At 42.1% G+C, this 18,894-nt stretch overlaps 1 protein-coding gene across 1 annotated transcript in view; it reads left to right on the top strand.

The window, feature by feature from the left end:
• kiaa1549la (KIAA1549-like a) overlaps positions 1–18,166 on the top strand; it is a 104,619-nt gene extending 86,453 nt beyond the window's left edge. Inside the window, exons 16-25 of the mRNA XM_080438154.1 lie at positions 1,413–1,558; positions 5,621–5,745; positions 7,637–7,857; positions 10,104–10,236; positions 12,339–12,583; positions 13,067–13,238; positions 14,185–14,282; positions 16,596–16,732; positions 17,555–17,709; positions 18,026–18,166. Of these exons, the coding sequence (XP_080294280.1) occupies positions 1,413–1,558; positions 5,621–5,745; positions 7,637–7,857; positions 10,104–10,236; positions 12,339–12,583; positions 13,067–13,238; positions 14,185–14,282; positions 16,596–16,732; positions 17,555–17,709; positions 18,026–18,055 (1,462 nt within the window). The 3' untranslated portion in view covers positions 18,056–18,166. The remainder of the gene's footprint in view (positions 1–1,412; positions 1,559–5,620; positions 5,746–7,636; positions 7,858–10,103; positions 10,237–12,338; positions 12,584–13,066; positions 13,239–14,184; positions 14,283–16,595; positions 16,733–17,554; positions 17,710–18,025) is intronic.
• The last annotated feature ends 728 nt before the right edge of the window (positions 18,167–18,894 follow it).

Raw genomic sequence — 18,894 nt, 5'->3', positions numbered from 1 at the left:
AAGTGTACACATGGGTAAATGAATACTGAGGATAGTACTGTGTAAACTTAATTATTAAAGGCATAGTACAGTTTGTAACTTTGCTCTGTGTTTACATAATAACACAATACAAACTTTTTTCTTCTTTTTTAACCAATCATTTCCCTCTATGCCAGCAGTTATCACTCACTGGAGTATGTGTGGTGGTGTTTACCTGCATAAACACATTGCTGAAAATGAGCACCTGTGCTCAGTAACTTCTGGGTAAATAAATACACTTTAAAAAATGGAAGGAGGGACAGATTGACAGATGAGAGAGAAAGATGGAAAGTTAATATTTAAGCCTTATATACTTCATTGTATGATAAATAGCGTTAATAGCTCACAACATGTCTCATTGCAACACATTGCGAGCTTGTAGTCGGTTATTTTGGCTATTTCTTTTTAAAATTTGCTCAAAATATGGACGCCGGGATTAATGAGGTTAGTGTGTGTGTGTGTGTGTGTGTGTGTGTGTGTGTGTGTGTGTGTGTGTGTGTGTGTGTGTGTGTGTGTGTGTGTGTGTGTGTGTGTGTGTGTGTGTGTGTGTGTTATTTCCAGCCCTGACTCTAGTGATTGTGGATTCAGGGCTCCTCCTTTCTCGTCTGGGCTTCTCCCGTGGGCTCAGGCAGGTTTACAAGGACACACGATACTCACCATAAATATTGATGGAGGGAAGGAAAATGGAGATAAATTCTTTCCCTCCATCAATATTTGTCCCTAGCCCTCCAAGTCTCTGCAAAGCTCTAGACAGTTTGTGCCAACTTGGTCTACTAAGGTTGAATATCAATGTATGACAATGTATGCTGCTGTGGTGAGATGCGTGTGCGTGTGTGTGTGTGTGTGTGTGTGTGTGTGTGTGTGTGTGTGTGTGTGTGTGTGTGTGTGTGTGTGTGTGTGTGTGTGTGTGTGTGTGTGTGTGTGTGTGTGTGTGTGTGTGTGTGTGTGTGTGTGTGTGTGTGTGTTCACAGACAGACCTTGTTAGCTTAGCCCGTGGCCCTGTAATGGCCAGCCAGGTTGATCTGTGGTTCTCGTGTCACCTGTAAACCAGCATGTCACTCTATGTAGCTATCACAAGTTCTCTTTAGCACATGTGCCTGTGTGTGCATATACATGTATGTTTAAGTGTGTGTGTGTGTGCGCGTGCATACTGTGCACGTCTGTGTGTGCCTGAGGGGGAAGTGTGTGTGTGTATATTTAGGATCCAAGCCAGCAATGTTGCCTGTAGGGATGATGGTGTTTGTGTACATGCTGAGTCTCATTAGCCTCTTTCACCTTTCTTTCCCCAAATTTCCTCTCCTCTCCTCTCCTCTCCTCTCCTCTCCTCTCCTCTCCTCTCCTCTCCTCTCCTCTCCTCTCCTCTCCTCCGGTCTGTGTTGCCATGGCTACGGCAGGCGGTTGCCAAGCGAGGAGGATGGCTCGGTGTCGAGCAGTGGCTCCGGGAAGCTGAACACCAGCAAGACCTCCTCGGCACGCAGGAGCACAACAACCAGCGGCGGCAAGAACATCAAGGAGGAGAGCCACAAGAGGAGCAACAATGGTGAGACAGAGACTTGGATGCTGGAGGAGATAAGAGACCTGGGCCTCTAGTTTGATGGTGAAGAACTCGGCCTATAACTACTGAGTTCTATGCACGCAGTTAAATCCCCATAGTGTTAATTTAACTCTGACAGTGTACAAATTTAACCAAATGGTCCATTTGGTTACATTAATGGATACATTAACTTGGAATGGATTTCAGTGCTGAGATTCCCAAGTATTGTCAACCGAGCCGTTGTTGTGGATGTGACCTTAAAGGAGAAATCCGGACATTTTAAGTGTTATCTTTGATGTGTCGCTTATCACTCACCATCCTTGAAAGGGACGTTGAGTTATTTCAGAGAGTCGCGTGTCGTCATTTTTTCGACCCCCTCCGTTGGCATAATGGGAGCGCGTGCCTAAGTGAAATTCGTCTATTATAACCGATGCAAAGTTATTTTTTTCTCTACTACTACTCATTGTAGAGTCTCATGATACTCAAACATGCACTGAAAGTTCCTGAGAGGCTAATGCTAATGCCGAACGAGCTAACGCTGGTTGCTTGTTTCTCTCCCAGAACCTGGCAACTCGGTGTTGCCAGGGAGAGAAATAAGCAAACAGCGTTAGCTCGTTCGGCTCCCATTATGCCAACGGAGGGGGTCGAAAAAATGACGACACGGGACTCTCTGAAATAACTCAACGTCCCTTTCAAGGATGGTGAGTGATAAGCGACACATCAAAGATAACACTTAAAATGTCCGGATTTCTCCTTTAAGGTTTTACTAATGAAACGACACGTTTGACAACATTGTGTGAGATGTTATTTATCACCAATGTGTATGTGAGCTCTAAGAGACGGTTCGATATTTATGGGAGGGGGCCACTAGACAAAAACGGGGGAGGGCCAAGCCTTTTTAATTTTAGTCTGAGGGACGGTGTACTGTTTTTAATTTGAGTCCAGGGGAGGGTCATATATAAATCAATCAAATGTAAAATATAAGCATACACAAACAAAACAGAAGAAACGTTACCCTTTCTAAAAAAGTAAAGTAACATTTTTGAAACGCACGTAAATCGCCATTAAGCACGAGGGGGTTTTGGACTCCCAATATAGGCAGACTTCAAAATAAAACCTGTGTTGAAATCACAATACTACAGCTTTCACATCGTATTATCACTTTGAGTCTTATTTTGAAGCCTGACCACTAGTATGTATACGAATACATTTCTGAAGCTCTCTTGATGCTTATGGAATGAGCATAATTAATTTTTCACCGACATGAAAACCCCGCACTATGAATCAGGGAAGGGATGTTTAAACTGTTAACCATATATGCAGTGTTAAATGCTCGTTGTGTTTTTCAAAGTGACCATCAGCAGTTATCTGATGGGATTTAACGCAATGCTTCATTCTGGGACACTCGGCTTCTCCACACTTGGTGCACCACAGCTATAGTATAGTGCTCGAGTCAAGGAGTCAGGGAAAAAATAGCTTTCTTTTCCATCCCTCTAAAACGTATTTCTCATGTATTGTAGTAGGTCTGAAGAGTCATTTTCACGCTTTGGCACACACATAACACATCCAAGAAAGTTCATGACATGTTTTGTCAATGAGCTCTGTTACTATAGACTATAGTTATTACTACATTTTGTTTTATGGTGTGGCTCTGTAGGAGTCTACCCGTCTACATGAAAGTCTGTCTGTGTGTCTGTTTGTCTGTGTATCCAGAGCTAATCTTGCAAACCGCTGGACCGATCAGTATAAAATGTGTTGTAGCCCAAAGGAGTACTTCCATGTTTGTTTGTTTGTTTGTTTAAATGGGCTGCATTTTATATACAGTGATCACTGCAAACATAAGCAATATTGCACCTTGAAAAGTGAGACCCTAACACTGAATGAGATTTCAATGGATGTTAGTGTTGATCTAGAATTCAAAACGCTGTAAATATAAAAATGACAATGTAATCCTGTATTAAACAATACCTCAATATACTGTACGGACGTATCATCACCAGGGGAATCTTCAGCAGTACATGTGCTTATCAATGGTGTCAGTAAACACACAACGTCTCCAGAATGATTTCTTCGACGTGTTACCAGACGGAATTCTTTCTGGTCCTGAAAACACACTGATCACCCGATAACGCAGAAGCAGCGCTTCTGTTCAGTGACATTCTGGAACACTGTGATTTTTCAATCTCTTTTGCATCAGCAAGCCAGTAGTGTTCACAGTAATTTGTTTGATTTATAGTGTTTATTCTGTGGAATGAACGGATGCCAGGAGGAAAGGTTGGGATGAGTAATTGTTCCATTTTCCCCTCTAAGACTTTGGAAGTACAAGGACTCTGGAAAACAGGAGAATAAGGAGATGGACAAAAGTGCTCTTTTCACAAATTGGAAGGGGATACATGCGGAGGCAGTGACATAGAAAATGAAAGATTAATAGAGTTATTAGTTGCAGGAACAAGAAGAATAGATGATCATAGGAAACGAACAAAACACAGTAAAGGAAAGGAAAAAAAAATTGTGGTCAGAAGAGTTCTCAAGAGACTTTAGATTTCTGTGAAAAAGTTATTGCATATTTCAAGTATTTATTTTTCAAATAATCCCTTATTATGCTGTATATTTTCAGGGTTATATTCATATGCCTGAAAAAAAGGTCTGAAACATTATATTAAATATTCAACAAGTTTACAGTGCTTTTTTGTAGGGGCAATTTTCATTTCCCATATGCCTTGTTGTTTGCAACTGCAATTTAATTTGTTCTTTAATTTAGCATACTCTAAATGTGCTTTGATATATTTTGGCTCCAATAAACAGAGGGGATTCTTATTTATCACAATCATAACAACATGCACCGTTGAAAATAGCGTGCAATATACATAAATGTTATTCTAATCAAATGCTTGTTAGAGAATCATGTACTATACTGCCTCCATAGGATAACAAATAATATAAACATAATGCAATTTTTTTTAGCTATTCATATGTATGAATGAGCTATTCATATGTATGAATAGTGTACTGTATTGTGCTTCTAAGAAAAGGAGAGACAGGCATTTTCCCCCCTTTCTTCTCACTATCAGGGAAGACTGTGATAAGTGATAGTAGAAAAATATGATAATATTCTAATAATACTATTCCGTTCTTTTACCATCATCACTATGCATTTTGGACCTTCTGCAGACAGTATGCTACACTGTCATTAATTCCATCTTTTTAACCACTTAAACCCCATATGGTTGACTACTAGTGTATTTTCAGTTTTATTTTATAGTGGGGAAAGCTTTTGCTGAAAATAGCCGATCGACAAACTCACAACCCGTCGCAGTGCATTGTGAGCTTGTCGATCTGCTATTATCTGCGAAAGCTTTCCCCACAATACGATTTTAGTGGTTAACTCACTCTGCCTATACTGCACAATAAGGCACAAAAGTTGGATACGAAAAGCGAAACTAAACTTTAAACTCCCTGCATTCTAACCGGGATAAGTGCCAACAGCGTGGGCTTAAGCTGCCGGCAGACTGTTATAGCTCTTCAATGAAGAGGTCTGGCATCTGAGTCACAGCCAAACACCCATTTTTTACTTCCGCTGCTCCCTGTAGAAGGATGTGAACATACTCTACATGTGTTGGTCATGGTTGACCCTCCTTGTTTTTTAAAAATATTTGGTATTGTATTATATTTAATGCAAAGGACACTGGTACAGTACATGTGCACACAATACGTGTGCGTGCACACACACACACACACACACACACACACACACACACACACACACACACACACACACACACACACACACACACACACACACACACCACACACCACACAACACACACACTGCTTATTTATTTGCACTGCTGTTGCTCACATACACACCATGCTAATTTGTCCATGGGAAAGCTAATCTGGGCTATAATGAGGGCCATATGAGTAACAAGAGCAAACATTTTCATACGTGCAGTGACTCACATAACAGTCAGTTCACTTCTACCCAGTGCTCCCGTAACACTACATCTCAGAAGAGATTTACGTCTTCTTCCTCTCTAACCTCTAGTCTATCTTCTACTCTGCTTGCAGACCCCTATGAGGACCACACTGGCTCTCTGCGTCTGATTACCATAAAACCCATGACAGCCCAGCCAACCTACTCATACCCCTCATCTTCCTCCCATAGTCAAGACTCGGTGGTCCTCAATGGAGAGGTGAGTGTCTGCACACACACACACACACACACACACACACACACACACACACACACACACACACACACACACACACACACACACACACACACACACACACACACACACACACACACACACACACACAATGTAGTATAGTGTAGTAATTTTACTACACATGATTTGGCATGATATCACGAGGTGTATTCGTTGCTCATCTACATTCATTTCGATGTGGGATTACATTTTTTTCTCCAGTCTCTCTCACCCTGCCCTCCCTGTGTTTTCATGTATTGATGTTGTTGCAAATTCCCAGGGATGCATCTTCTCAAGGAGTTATACCTTTAGAATCCATCTCTTTTGCTACAATAATTACACAGCCAGCGTCTCAGTGTCTCTCCTGAGACTGGGTTCAATCCCTGGCCGAGTCATACCTAAGTCCATAAAAATGCTAACAGCGCCATGCTGCTTGGCACTTAGCATCAAGTCCTTATGTGACATACAGTACTAGCGTCATGTCCAGGGATGTACTTGTTCATCAAGCTGCCTCATGCTATGGAAACAGCAGGAGATATGTTCCTTGACCTACAATATGGGCCACATGGATCCTCAAGGATTGGAACAGTTGGATCCCAAGGCTACTTTATTTGACTGCACAACCTCCTCTCCTCATCTCCTTCCTCAGTCATCATATGCCAACTCAGCGGTTCTCAACCTTTTCTGGATCAGGGCCCACTTGAAAACCTTGAAAGTCTTTGCGTGCATTTTCAGAGCATGTGTATTTTAGTGATCAAACATACTATACTTTACGTTTCTATTTATCTGTATCACAATGAAACATTTTCAAGGTTTTAAGAACTTTTTTTTTTACATAATATGTTTATATTTTTTATGTTGTATAATAAGATCATAGTGTTTTGCTAATTATTATGGGACCCACTTGCAATATTCTCACGGCCCGCCACTGGGCCCTGGCCCACAGGTTAAGCACCACTGTCGTAACTCCTCCTCCTCCTCCTCCTCCTCCTCCTCCTCACTCAATTGTTCCTTCGTCTGTCCCACTCCAGCCCACCTTGCCTCTCATCACTTGTCTTCCTCTCTTTCAATCCCTTCGCAGCCGGGGTCGTTTTGATGATTTATAAGTGATTGTTTGTGTCTCCAGGCGAACAAATTAAACACTTGACTGAGATCTCACGCCCAGTCTTCTGTTACGGGAGAGATACTTTACGACCTACAATATGTCTTCATAATGTACCAGACATCCAGAGGGTTACTGTGTAATAATGAACGGGTTAGATCGGGAATAGAGGAATGGATTATGTTCTTAATTAATAAGAAACGAATCAATTTAACCATTACAGTTTAAAACATACAGTATACTGTAGTTATTGTTTTAATTAATTAATTAATTTGGGGGGAGCGGTATCTTCAGAGGACACAAAACCTAACCCATAATGTGTTTTGTTTCAATTTCATAACAGCCATCTTTTTGTAACAGGATGGTTTTAATATTTTGTTATGTCATTTTGGAATGAATGTGTAATTTTTCGCACCTTCGTTTAGCGATGTGCTTTTTATTTAACACTGAACTGTTGGATATAGCTACATTTACAAAATGCCAAAAGTATAATACAATTCTTTGCACCTTAGACTGTAATACATTGCTTGATGATTATACCTTCATCTGAAATAGAATCTGGGCTTGAAAATTGTAAACATAACCATGAACCTCCATCTCCAACCTCTATCTTTTCCATTACAGTTGACTACACAATGTCTCATATCTTTTATGTCTGGTTCCTGGCTACACGAGATAATCGTGAATGTTTTACGAACTAGTTGTGTGTTGCGTAGGAACAAATTCGCCTCTTAATCCAGTGGCATCCCCCCTTTGCTCTATGCATCAATGCAGGCAAACCACAGTGGTCTGAAGCAGAAGTCAGACATTGAGCACTACAGGAACAAGTTGCGTCAGAAGGCCAGGAGGAAGGGATATGGAGAGTTTTCCCTGTCCGAGAGTAGGAGTCATGGCTACGGTCACCGTGATGCCCGACATGGTCGACATGACAACGGCGTCAAGGAGCCAATGACGGCTGAGGAGAAGAGGGCCTCCTTTGCCGGTTGTCACAAGAGGTAATGGGACAGACGTGAGGTCACAGTGACCTTTGATCTTTTCTCACCTATTTTTAATTAATTTCAGCCTGGAGTCCAAGTGGACATTTTAGCCAAATTCCCTCAAGTGATATCCCTGAGATGTCACGTTCACAAGGTTGGGACGGACAGACGGACAGTTGTACACACAGACAACCTAGAGTCATAATGCCTCCGGCTATGGCTGTCGCCGGCAGAGGCATATATACATATTTAGATTAATTAGCACTCTATGTCAACTATGATCATGATGATGGTCATTGCATTATGTAAAGTAAACTGTGGGGGGAAAAACATTGCACGCATAATGTGCTGCCTTGCATTGCCTACAATGTAGAATTAATTCTAAACATAAGAAAGGGATAGTTCACCTCCAAAATGACTTTTTTTCTATCGATTAGTCACCCCATGGAGACTTGAATTCATGGATATTTTTTTTTTTTGTCGCATTCCTAAGCCAATAGCCAAAGTCTCCTTTGTGTCTCCTACCGGAACCAGTTGCCTACCGGTCCGCTGGTCATCAAATTATTGGCTTAGGAATGCGACAAAAACAAAAAAATATCCATGAATTCTCCATGGGGTGACTAATCGATAGAACATTATTTTTTGGGGGTGAACTATCCCTTTAAGTTATTGCTTTGTTAAAGGGTCATGCAACTTCACATAAAGAAAAGAAAATAGACCACTAGCACAAAAAATAAAGGTAAGCCACATGGCTTACAGTATGTGACCGGTATAGCGTCTTCAATTGATCATAATGGAAGCAGCATATCTTCTTAGTTAAATTCAACTTCAACAATCAATCAATCAATCAAACTTTATCAAGGACACATGGTCCATAGCAACATCAAAAATAACATACAAATAAAAAACAAAAACAAAGGCGGACATAGTCCACATAAAATCCTAAATTCAAATACAGGCTCACACGCCAATGGTTCACGCCAATGGTTTAGAGACAAACCTGACCAAACTCAATAAAGGGTTATTCAGAATAAAAATGATGCTGTTGGCAGAATCACACAGCCTACACATACATTTGTACATGAGGTACCGTAGCACAGCGGAGCAGGTTGGTACACTGATACTGACAAACATTTGGCTTGCACTGCTGCATAAGCAGCAGTCTCATGCCATCATTATAAGCCACATTGAGTTTCTGCATGCTGCTCTTTCTGTAGCGCCGCCACAAGTGGGCAGTATACAGTGCATAGGTGTGCAAAAAGCTTTGAATAGTGTGGACTTCACAGAAGCTGAACATTGCATATCAAATTCAATTCAAAATCCATCAGCGCTTATGTTTATGTCAACTAGCTACTAGTAGCTAGTGTTTATTATTATTATTATTATTATTGTCTCCGCCGAAGGTGGAGAATATGTTTTCGCTTTGTGTGAGCAAACATTGTTAGCCAAGCTAACATTGGGCAAGCTCCACGTGACACGTGTCAATTTGTTGACACCAATGCCTCTGATTGGCTAGAGGGACGCGTGACGAAATAAAATTCTATAAATAGGTGTGTCACTTCAAAAAGCCCTTACTTTTTGAAGTGAGGTAAAACAGGATCAATCAGACTTGATTGGAACAGTACCTTCAGTAAGTCCAAGTCACCCGTCTGTGCGTGTGTGTTTCCCTCTGAGAACACCTAACATTGGTCAAGCAAAGGCGCAGAAGGCCAAAGCTAAGAAAGCATACTCATCTACAATTGTAACGTAGAAGAGGACTAGAGTTGAAATGATCCCACAACAAAGCCGAACTCTTAATACGTGTCAATATGTTGACATCCATGTCTCTGATTGGCTAGAGGGACGCATGACGAAATACAATCCTATAATAAAAAGGTGTGTCACTTCAAAAAGCCGTTTACGTTTTTGAAGCGAGGTAAGATAGGATCAATCAGTCTTGATTGGAACAGTATCTTCTAGTCCAAATCACCCGTCCGTGCGTGTGTGTGTCCTCAATCTTCAAAAATTTTTGGATCTCTTTTTTTCATCCTATCTTTTTTTAAACATCTCAACTATCTCATTAGTTATTGCTATGATAATATAATTGCTATAGTCTGCTGGCGGAGACTTGTGCTCCGAGGAGCACATTTTCTAGTTATTATTATTATTATTATTATTATTATTATTATTATTATTATTATTATTATTATTATTATTATTATTATTATTATTATATAGTATAGCATTATTATATAGTATAGTTGATGATGTTTATATTTGTCAAGGTACTCCCATCCCAGAGAGCCCACCTACTGGAGTCGGCAGTCACTGAGCAGCCCCAGCCCATTGGAGACTGAGATGGACCTGCTGGTGCTGAGGGAGCGCTCCCGGAGAGGCATACGCAACAACGGCTATGATGTGAGTACATGGATGGAGAGATGGATGGATGGAGATGTGGAGATGATTTCCTCCTTCGCTATTAGTATTTCTGTTCTTTCTTTCTTTCTTTCTTTCTTTCTTTCTTTCTTTCTTTCTTTCTTTCTTTCTTTCTTTCTTCCTTTCTTCCTTCCTTCCATCCAATGAGGTCGCACAGGGGCTGGCACAAACGAAAGCTCTGTCACTTTATCACCTACATGAGGCTAATCCTCCAGTCTCATCTCTGTCTCTATCTCTTTCTTTCCATCTATATCTCTCTCTCCCTCGCTCTTCTCCCTTTTAAGCTTCAGAATGCAGCGCTGAATTCAGACGTAGAGGATTAGTAAATTACCTTCCGATGAACTTCAATAAATCTCCTCACAAAGAGACGAGAGAGAGCAAGTAAGAGAGTATAGAGAGACGAATAAAGGAAGATCAGACGAAAGTTCCATGAGGAGAATTTCTCATTTGAAAGACAGCAAATAGGGAGAAAATAGAAATGGAGAGAGAAAAAGGGAGAGCAAGACAGAAAGACAGATTGAGAAGAAGGCAGGAACGAGGGCGTAATCTCTTCTTGCTGGCCTGTGATGCAGTAGTGGCAGCAGCCATGCTACCTATAGCTGAATGTCAATGGCTCTGAATATCATTACAGCCTATTCATGGATTCAGATGGGAAATTCGATAGCGCTTAATAGCCAAGGATGTGCTGAACACTTTGTAATGCTGCATGGATAACTGTGTGTGTGTGTGTGTGTGTGTGTGTGTGTGTGTGTGTGTGTGTGTGTGTGTGTGTGTGTGTGTGTGTGTGTGTGTGTGTGTGTGTGTGTGTGTGTGTGTGTGTGTGTGTGCGTGCGTGCGTGCGTGCGTGCGTGCGTGCGTGCGTGCGTGCGTGCGTGCGTGCGTGCGCGGGCGGGCGGGCGGGCGGGGCGCGCGCGCGCGCGTGCGTGTGTGTGCGGGCGCACGTCTGTGTCTGTGTCTGTATCTGTGTGTGCCTGTGTGTGCGTGTATAGCTAATAGATATGTAGTCTTGTCTTATCAGCTTTATAAATGTATGTTGTTGCTTTGTAGAGCTTACAGAAACAACATTATTTATAGCTGTGTGGAACCTGCAGCTTACCTGCATTCTATGAGTCTGTGATGTTCTATCTTGGATGAATATGTCTACAGCATATCTATTTTTACTGCACTGGAAAATCCTGATCGTTAATTTAAAGGAGCATACCAGCTTTTGGACATGTCGGTCCATTGCCACTCTTACTTTTTATGGTGTGGCTCTGCAGGAGTCGTCTATGAGAGGGTCTGTCTGTCTGTCTGTCTGTCTGTCTGTTTGTCTGTGTGCCCAGAGCTAATCTTGCAACTCGCTTGACAGATCAATGCCACATTTTTGTGCACACTGCCAGTAGGCCACAGAAGTAGTATTTATTTTTGTTTTATACTTTATACTTTGAATACTCTAAGATATTACATTTAATTTATAATGGATGTCAAAGGGGCTCTGATCCGGCTAACCTTGCCCACATTTGGAGTCATGTCATCGATATGTCATAGATGACTGATGTTGTAAATGACTGGGGTCACAGGCTGATTAGATGAAGTCTGAGATTCTCATTGGAGCCACTTACTTCCCATGTGGATCCTGTGATCCACATGGTTTTTGATACATTTTTCTGTTATTGAGATATACCCGCCTATTCACACACACACACACACACACACACACACACACACACACACACACACACACACACACACACACACACACACACACACACACACACACACACACACACACACACACACTCACATACACACACACACACACACACACACACACACACACACACACACACACACACACACACACACACACACACACACACACACGAACACGGACGGACACGGATGGACAGGAGCGATGGACATAGTCTAGCCTTTGGCCGTCCAGCCTGGCGGAGACAACAGTTAATAATGCAACAATGCTGTATTGTTTAGCGATAGGCAATGTCAGTGCTGTATATAGATATAAATGAATGACTTTGATTACTACCACTGCATATTGCATACTGACTGTGTGCGTGCGTGCATGCATGTGTGTGTTCTTACAGGGTGAACTAGAGCCTTTTGAGGAGACCAATGTGGATCGCCTCCTGATGAGCTCTCTGGGATATGGTGCTGGGTCAACTGGTACTGGCACTGGCAGTCTGGGGGTCAAAGGTCACCGCGGCTCAGACTCCTCCACACTCAGCTCACAGCCCTCCATCGACGAGGTCCGCACGCAGATGCATATGTTGCTAGGCAACGCCTTCAGCCTGGCTCCTCCGGACCACGACCCCCCATCCCCGCCAACCAAGTAAACAAAAAAACACAAATATTTCTCACAGAACTTCATAAAGTACAATGCACTGTGTGGAGTAAAGAGAGGCGCGTACAGCTCAATTTAGCAGATGTTTCCTTACTTAGCCTGATGTACTATATGTTGCTAGTGTATCTGTTAACCAAATCCATTGTGCCTTTGGATAAAATAAGATAAGATAAAGGGTGCGTTCGGAAATGCGCACCGGGAGCGCACTTGCCTATTAGTTTGTATGAGCCAGTGTACTCAATGCTTAATTTCCGAACGCACCCAATATTTACTTTATTGATCCCCAAAGGGACATGTATACTGTCACCAGTGCAGCCCATCCAAATGATAATCGTATCCCTGATTTATACTGCGTGCTGATGGCGCACACTGAAAATAGCCAATCTGCAAGTTCACAACGAAAATGGCCTATTTTCCATGCACGACACCCGCACACAACTATGTATAACTCGGGCTTAATCTCACCCCCAGCAGCCACCACCACCACCACCACCATGCTCACAGCGCCTACAACCCTTCCCACACCAGCCCGTACAGTGAGGGCGTGACGAGCGCCCCGGGGACCATGAACCACCCCTGTGGAGGCAGACAGAGAAGCACTCCTAGCTATGTGGAAATGCATCAATGTAGCTTGCCTAAGCCTGTAAGTACTGGAGAGACTATAACGGGATACTAGAATCTTGCCGCCGTCGGGCAGAATTCTTCTCCATATTTCATCTTTTTATGTTTTTTTCATAAATTAATGCCCTATTTTATACTGCGTGTCGTAGTAGCGAAAATAGCTGATCTACAAGCTCACAACGCATCACAAAGCAACATATTACATACACCGGGTGTCTGTGGGTTTTTATCAATGTAACGAAAAGTAGTAGTAGTTTTTTCCATTTCCTGAAAATGATGGTCTTAGGCATACGTACCCAACAGCAACTATAGAATAGAATGGAATAGAATAGAATAGAATAGAATAGAATAGGCAACAACAAAAGATTATTAGAGAGATTTGTGCATGACAGTGAAAAGTGTGGATGCTGTGCACACAGAATACATGAGAATAGAACTAGACAAAGCGAAAGCTAATTTAGGATGCAGTGGTGACAGTTTTGACAACGCTGTGCATAAGGCAATGAGTGTACACAAAATATTAAATCAGCATTTTAACTTTTACATTCACCCTCTCTTGCACAATCTGTTTCCTCACTTATATAAAAGTATACAAACCCTGTCTTGCCTCCTTCATCTACTGTACATCCCCCATCCAACACTGAAGTGGATTTAATAATTGAAATAATCAGAGCTTTTTGCCAAAGTTTTCTGACTCCGATCATGTCATGGAAAGATCAGGTGACCCTGTGTACATTCACTGTTATGTAATATAATTCAGCAATAACTCATGGCAGGCCATGGTATTGGCCATGTCATTATTGTTGTTTGGCCTGACGTGAAGGGGAGGGGTGACAACCCCCTTGTATTAGTGTCCCGTTGTACCTTTCATCTTGAGTTATTCTACTGTTTCCATTAATTGCATGTCTCTTTGGACAAGTAGCCTTCATTGGAATTGTGTTTTTCTGCACTGTGATTGGCTGCTGCAGGGTTTCAGGTTTACCCAGCTTCCTGATATGAGGATTGGATCTCCGCCCCCTCTGATCCCCTCGCGACCAGGACCGCCGCCTGGAACTTCGCTACTGCGGTATGACACACACACACACACACACACACACACACACACACACACACACACACACACACACACACACACACACACACACACACACACACACACACACACACACACACACACACACACACACACACACACTTAGATAACCTCAAAGCATTATAGACAAGTTACTGCTAACTAAAGTATTTTGGCGTATGGATTGGATTTTCTTTTATAAATCAAATGTCAGTAATAACTTTGCTATGCTGGTGAAAAATTATATTTGGGTGACACGTGTTCATTTGCACGTATGTAATGCTTCTTGAACGGGTGCAATGTTGATGGATGAATAATGCAAAAAATAAATTTATAATGGATAATAAATTATTACTAGAGGACTGAGAATTCTGAAAAGAAATTCTCCTCATCGCTCTGTCTCTGTCTCTCTGACTCTCTCTGACTGTCTCTCCCTTTCCCTCTCTCCCCCCTCTCTCTCTCTCTCTCTCTCTCTCTCTCTCTCTCTCTCTCTCTGTCTCATTGCTGTGGGCAAGGCCCATAAGTTAGTCTGCATCTTTTGAACTGCACAGCCCCTTCATTGAAATGCTGTTGCTGTGTGCACTGTGTTGCTGGGCACTTTAGGACTACAGCAATTGATTGACTGCTTAGCTGATTGGCTTGCATGACGGGGCATGTTCGCCATCTTGTGGTGGAAGAGATTTCTTGCAATTAGTTAGAGTCTGCAATATTCTTCTGCAGAGTAATAAACTAAAAAACAAAATGTATAAATGGTAATTGCACCAATATTTCCCCATTATAAAAACATAATTTAGATATTGTTTTGTGGTATTTTACAATGCAAAACAAAGTTATTGCGATTTTATTTTCAGTAAAATGTATTTGGGAATTAAATTATTTCTTATTCCTAACTAAATATTCTGAATACAAATACACTAACCATTTAATATGAAATGGTCAACTTTAGTCAGGGGATATTAGCAGAAAAATGTCCAATCTTGGAATAAATTCCTTACCAAAAAAAATCTTCACCAATGTGTTTGTAAAAGTGTCTAGTAACATCTCACAAAGACTGAAATGCAGTTTCCCTAGGGGAACTTTTGACAGCTGCTGAAAGTTGGGGTACCCACCATAACCTTATGCAGGGGGGGGAAAAAAATCAAAATTTAATTCTGTTTTAAGTAGCATGTGACTGTGAGGGGTCAAACTAGGGAGTTTTTATGATTCTGAATCCATTGCAAGCATTTGTTTTGCACCAAAACCACTCCTTGGGCTAAAAACGGCCCAATCTCAATGGGCTTTTTACACAAAAAGTATTCCTGGAAAAGGATGGCTATGGCTGTTTTTCGCTTTTTTTAGGCCGTTTTTAGGCCGTTTTTAGGCCATTTTTAGGCCGTTCTTTTATTCCAAGATTTTTTAAATATCCCCTGACTACTTGTGTAATATACTCAGTGCTTTGGATGGAGGACATCTGGCAGTGCAGTGTTTGCATCTCTTTAATATGCATGGTAAGGTTGCTTGGAGAGAAAGTGGGCGAGGTGCGTTGAGCAAGCGTCTCCAAGCTGGCAGCACTCGCTGTACAGACGATGTTTGGATGTGTTTCAGCCCTACAATATGAGCTGGATGAAATGATTAACACTGGAATATTATCCACCTAGCCAGACAGATCATTAGAAGTCACTTAGCCTTGAAAGAGACACTTTGGTGAAACAAATTCAGTTAATAAATCATTACAGTTGCAACCTTTTTATATTTGTACTTTTTCTAAATTGAGATTTGTTTTAATCATTAAAAAATACATTCTAGTAGTACTATCAGTTACTGCTGTCTGAATCATGTTTTTTTCTTAGTGTTCATCAAATTGCTGCTGTCGGGCAGAAACCTCTTATCTCTATAATATATATATATATATATATATATATATATATATATATATATATATATATATATATATATATATATATATATATATAATGAGCTTATAAAGAGATGAGGTGTGTTTACACAACAAAAATAGTTAATTTAACTCACAAGGGTCAATTTGAGGATTGTATTGTGTAGTTAACCACATGAACCCTAGCATCCCTATGATGGGGCGAACATTCTGCAAAAATAGCAGATCAACAAGCTCACAACATTGTGTTGCATCGCAACACGTGAAATTAAAGATCAGCTCTTTTCGGCAAAGATATTTGGTGTAAAATAAGAGCCCTGGGGGGCGACCCTGCTCAACAAAGTATACAGGGTTTAAGTAGCACAGGTGACTTCATAGAATTGTTGTATAAAACTATTCAGCATCTACTGTACCTCCTTGTTGTGTGTCCACAGCTCCACTCCAGATATGAGCCTAAAGCCTCGAGTGTCAGAAGCCTCTGATCTGCAGCTCAATGGTGCCCCCTACCTGCCACTGTCTAGAGCACCTTTCCCTGCTGTCACTGTCGACCAGTCTATGACCACCTACTCAGGTGTGTGTGTGTGTGTGTGTGTGTGTGTGTGTGTGTGTGTGTGTGTGTGTGTGTGTGTGTGTGTGTGTGTGTGTGTGTGTGTGTGTGTGTGTGTGTGTGTGTGTGTGTGTGTGTGTGTGTGTGTGTGTGTGTGTGTGTGTGTGTGCGTGCGTGCGTGCGTGCGTGCGTGCGTGCGTGCGTGCGTGCGTGCGCGCGCGCGCGCGCGCGCGCGCGCGTGCGTGTGCGTGCGTGTGTGTTTGTGCGCGCACATGCGCGTGTGTGTGCATGCGTGCGTGCGTGCATGTGTGTGTGTGAATTGTCATGGTATGATGTTTCATCTAAAAACACAAAGCTGCCATCTATTGTTCCAGGCCTTAAATATAAAGGCCAACCTTTTACGCTGTTGAAAATTAAATTATAAACACTTCAATTCGTTTCAGCATTTATTAACAACAAAAACTGTGAGTTTTTAATATAATATGTGTGAGTGTACATTATACTGTGTGTATTTTATTTATTTATTTATACATTTAAAACCCCAGGAAATCTGCAGTGGGAACCCTGGTAACTTCCATGTTGGCCTACAAAAAGTTGCCATCCCTGTAGCACTCTACTGTAGCTATTGCTTTTCCATGTTGTTGTTGGTCACAGACAGACAAACAGATGGCTGTCATTACATACAGTGGTCAGGTTTTGACCCTTTTCACTTTAAAGCCCTTTTCGTCACACACATCACACAGTTACCTACTGTAAGCTGCTTGGTGGAGGTATTGACATACTGTACTAGTGTGGCATCAAACAACACCTTATTCTGGTGATGAGAAATTGTTTTTGGTCATGCAGGAAACCCAATGACAGCGGTCTACGCCATATCAGCCAATCGCCCGGGGTACTCGGATTACTTTGTCATGTCCCCACCCTCTTCATACCGCAGCCCTTCCTGGATGTCCTACCCACCTGAGCCTGAAGACCTTCCACGACAGTGGAACGACACACCAGTGAGACACACACACACACACACACACACACACACACACACACACACACACACACACACACACACACACACACACACACACACACACACACACACACACACAATTAACACTGAGGATTTTACCGTGCAGAGACACACATACATACATACATACGTACTGTATGCATGGACACATTATTTATGCTTCCACACATACAGTATCATATCATCATCAGCAACATAAACTGTACATACTGTACACAGAGACTCACACACTTTGATACACCTCTGTTGTCTGGCCTGTGATGCTGAGATGTATCCTTCTCCTCTCCCTGTAGAACTCACGTCATCTTGAAACCATCTGCTGAAACCATCTGCTACAGCCAGCCATTCTCTGGTACTGAGTGGAAACAGTCTTTTTATTTTTTACTCAACATCTAATTGATTAATTAGAATGGCACTTAATAGAACAACTGTATCAAATGACCTTCATATGTGGTCTTCTTGGTTTGACTCTTACTAAAAGCACTCTGAAGCCACCTCAGCCTATCGTACCTTTCTTGGCCGGGCCTACGGCTTTACGCACACCTCACCCCCCTTTGCCTCTACTGTATGCTTGGCCTTGACTGCGGTCACTTCTATCACTTCCTGTTTTCCTCTCCTGGCCACCTCCACCATCCTACCACCTTCATGAACCTGGGCCAAACCATCGCCATTGCAAATTGTTTCACTACTGATTCGAGAGAGACAGAGAGAGATATACTCTCTCTCTTTATGGCTCTCTTTCTGCCTTTCACTCCTTCTCTCTCTCCCTCTTTCTCTCTGCTCCCTCTATCTCTTTCCCTCTTTCTCTTCCTCTCTCTCTTTCTCTCTCTACCTCTTTCTCTCTGCTCCCTCTTTCTCTTTACCTCTCCATCTTTCTCTCTGCTCCCTGAGCCCCCCCCAGTCTGCTGGTCCCTTACTGGCCCCTCAGGGCTTCAAACTACTATCTCTACGTACACTGATTATTCTGTGGTGGCCCCAGACACCATCTCCTTGACAGCAAGGGGCCCCTTATACTACCAAACCAGAATGAACTTAAGTGAACTGAGCTGGCGACGCCGTACCGTGCTGCTCTGCTCACCAACAGGTCCATGTTGGAAAGAAGGGCATTGAAAACGACCAGGTCTGCATCACAGTGTGAAAAGGGCATGCCGGTCGACTACCT

This window comes from Gymnoscopelus braueri (assembly GCF_963280865.1).
Source record: "Gymnoscopelus braueri genome assembly, chromosome: 9".
Lineage (NCBI taxonomy): Eukaryota > Metazoa > Chordata > Actinopteri > Myctophiformes > Myctophidae > Gymnoscopelus > Gymnoscopelus braueri.
This window is presented reverse-complemented; position numbering and strand designations above follow the sequence as displayed.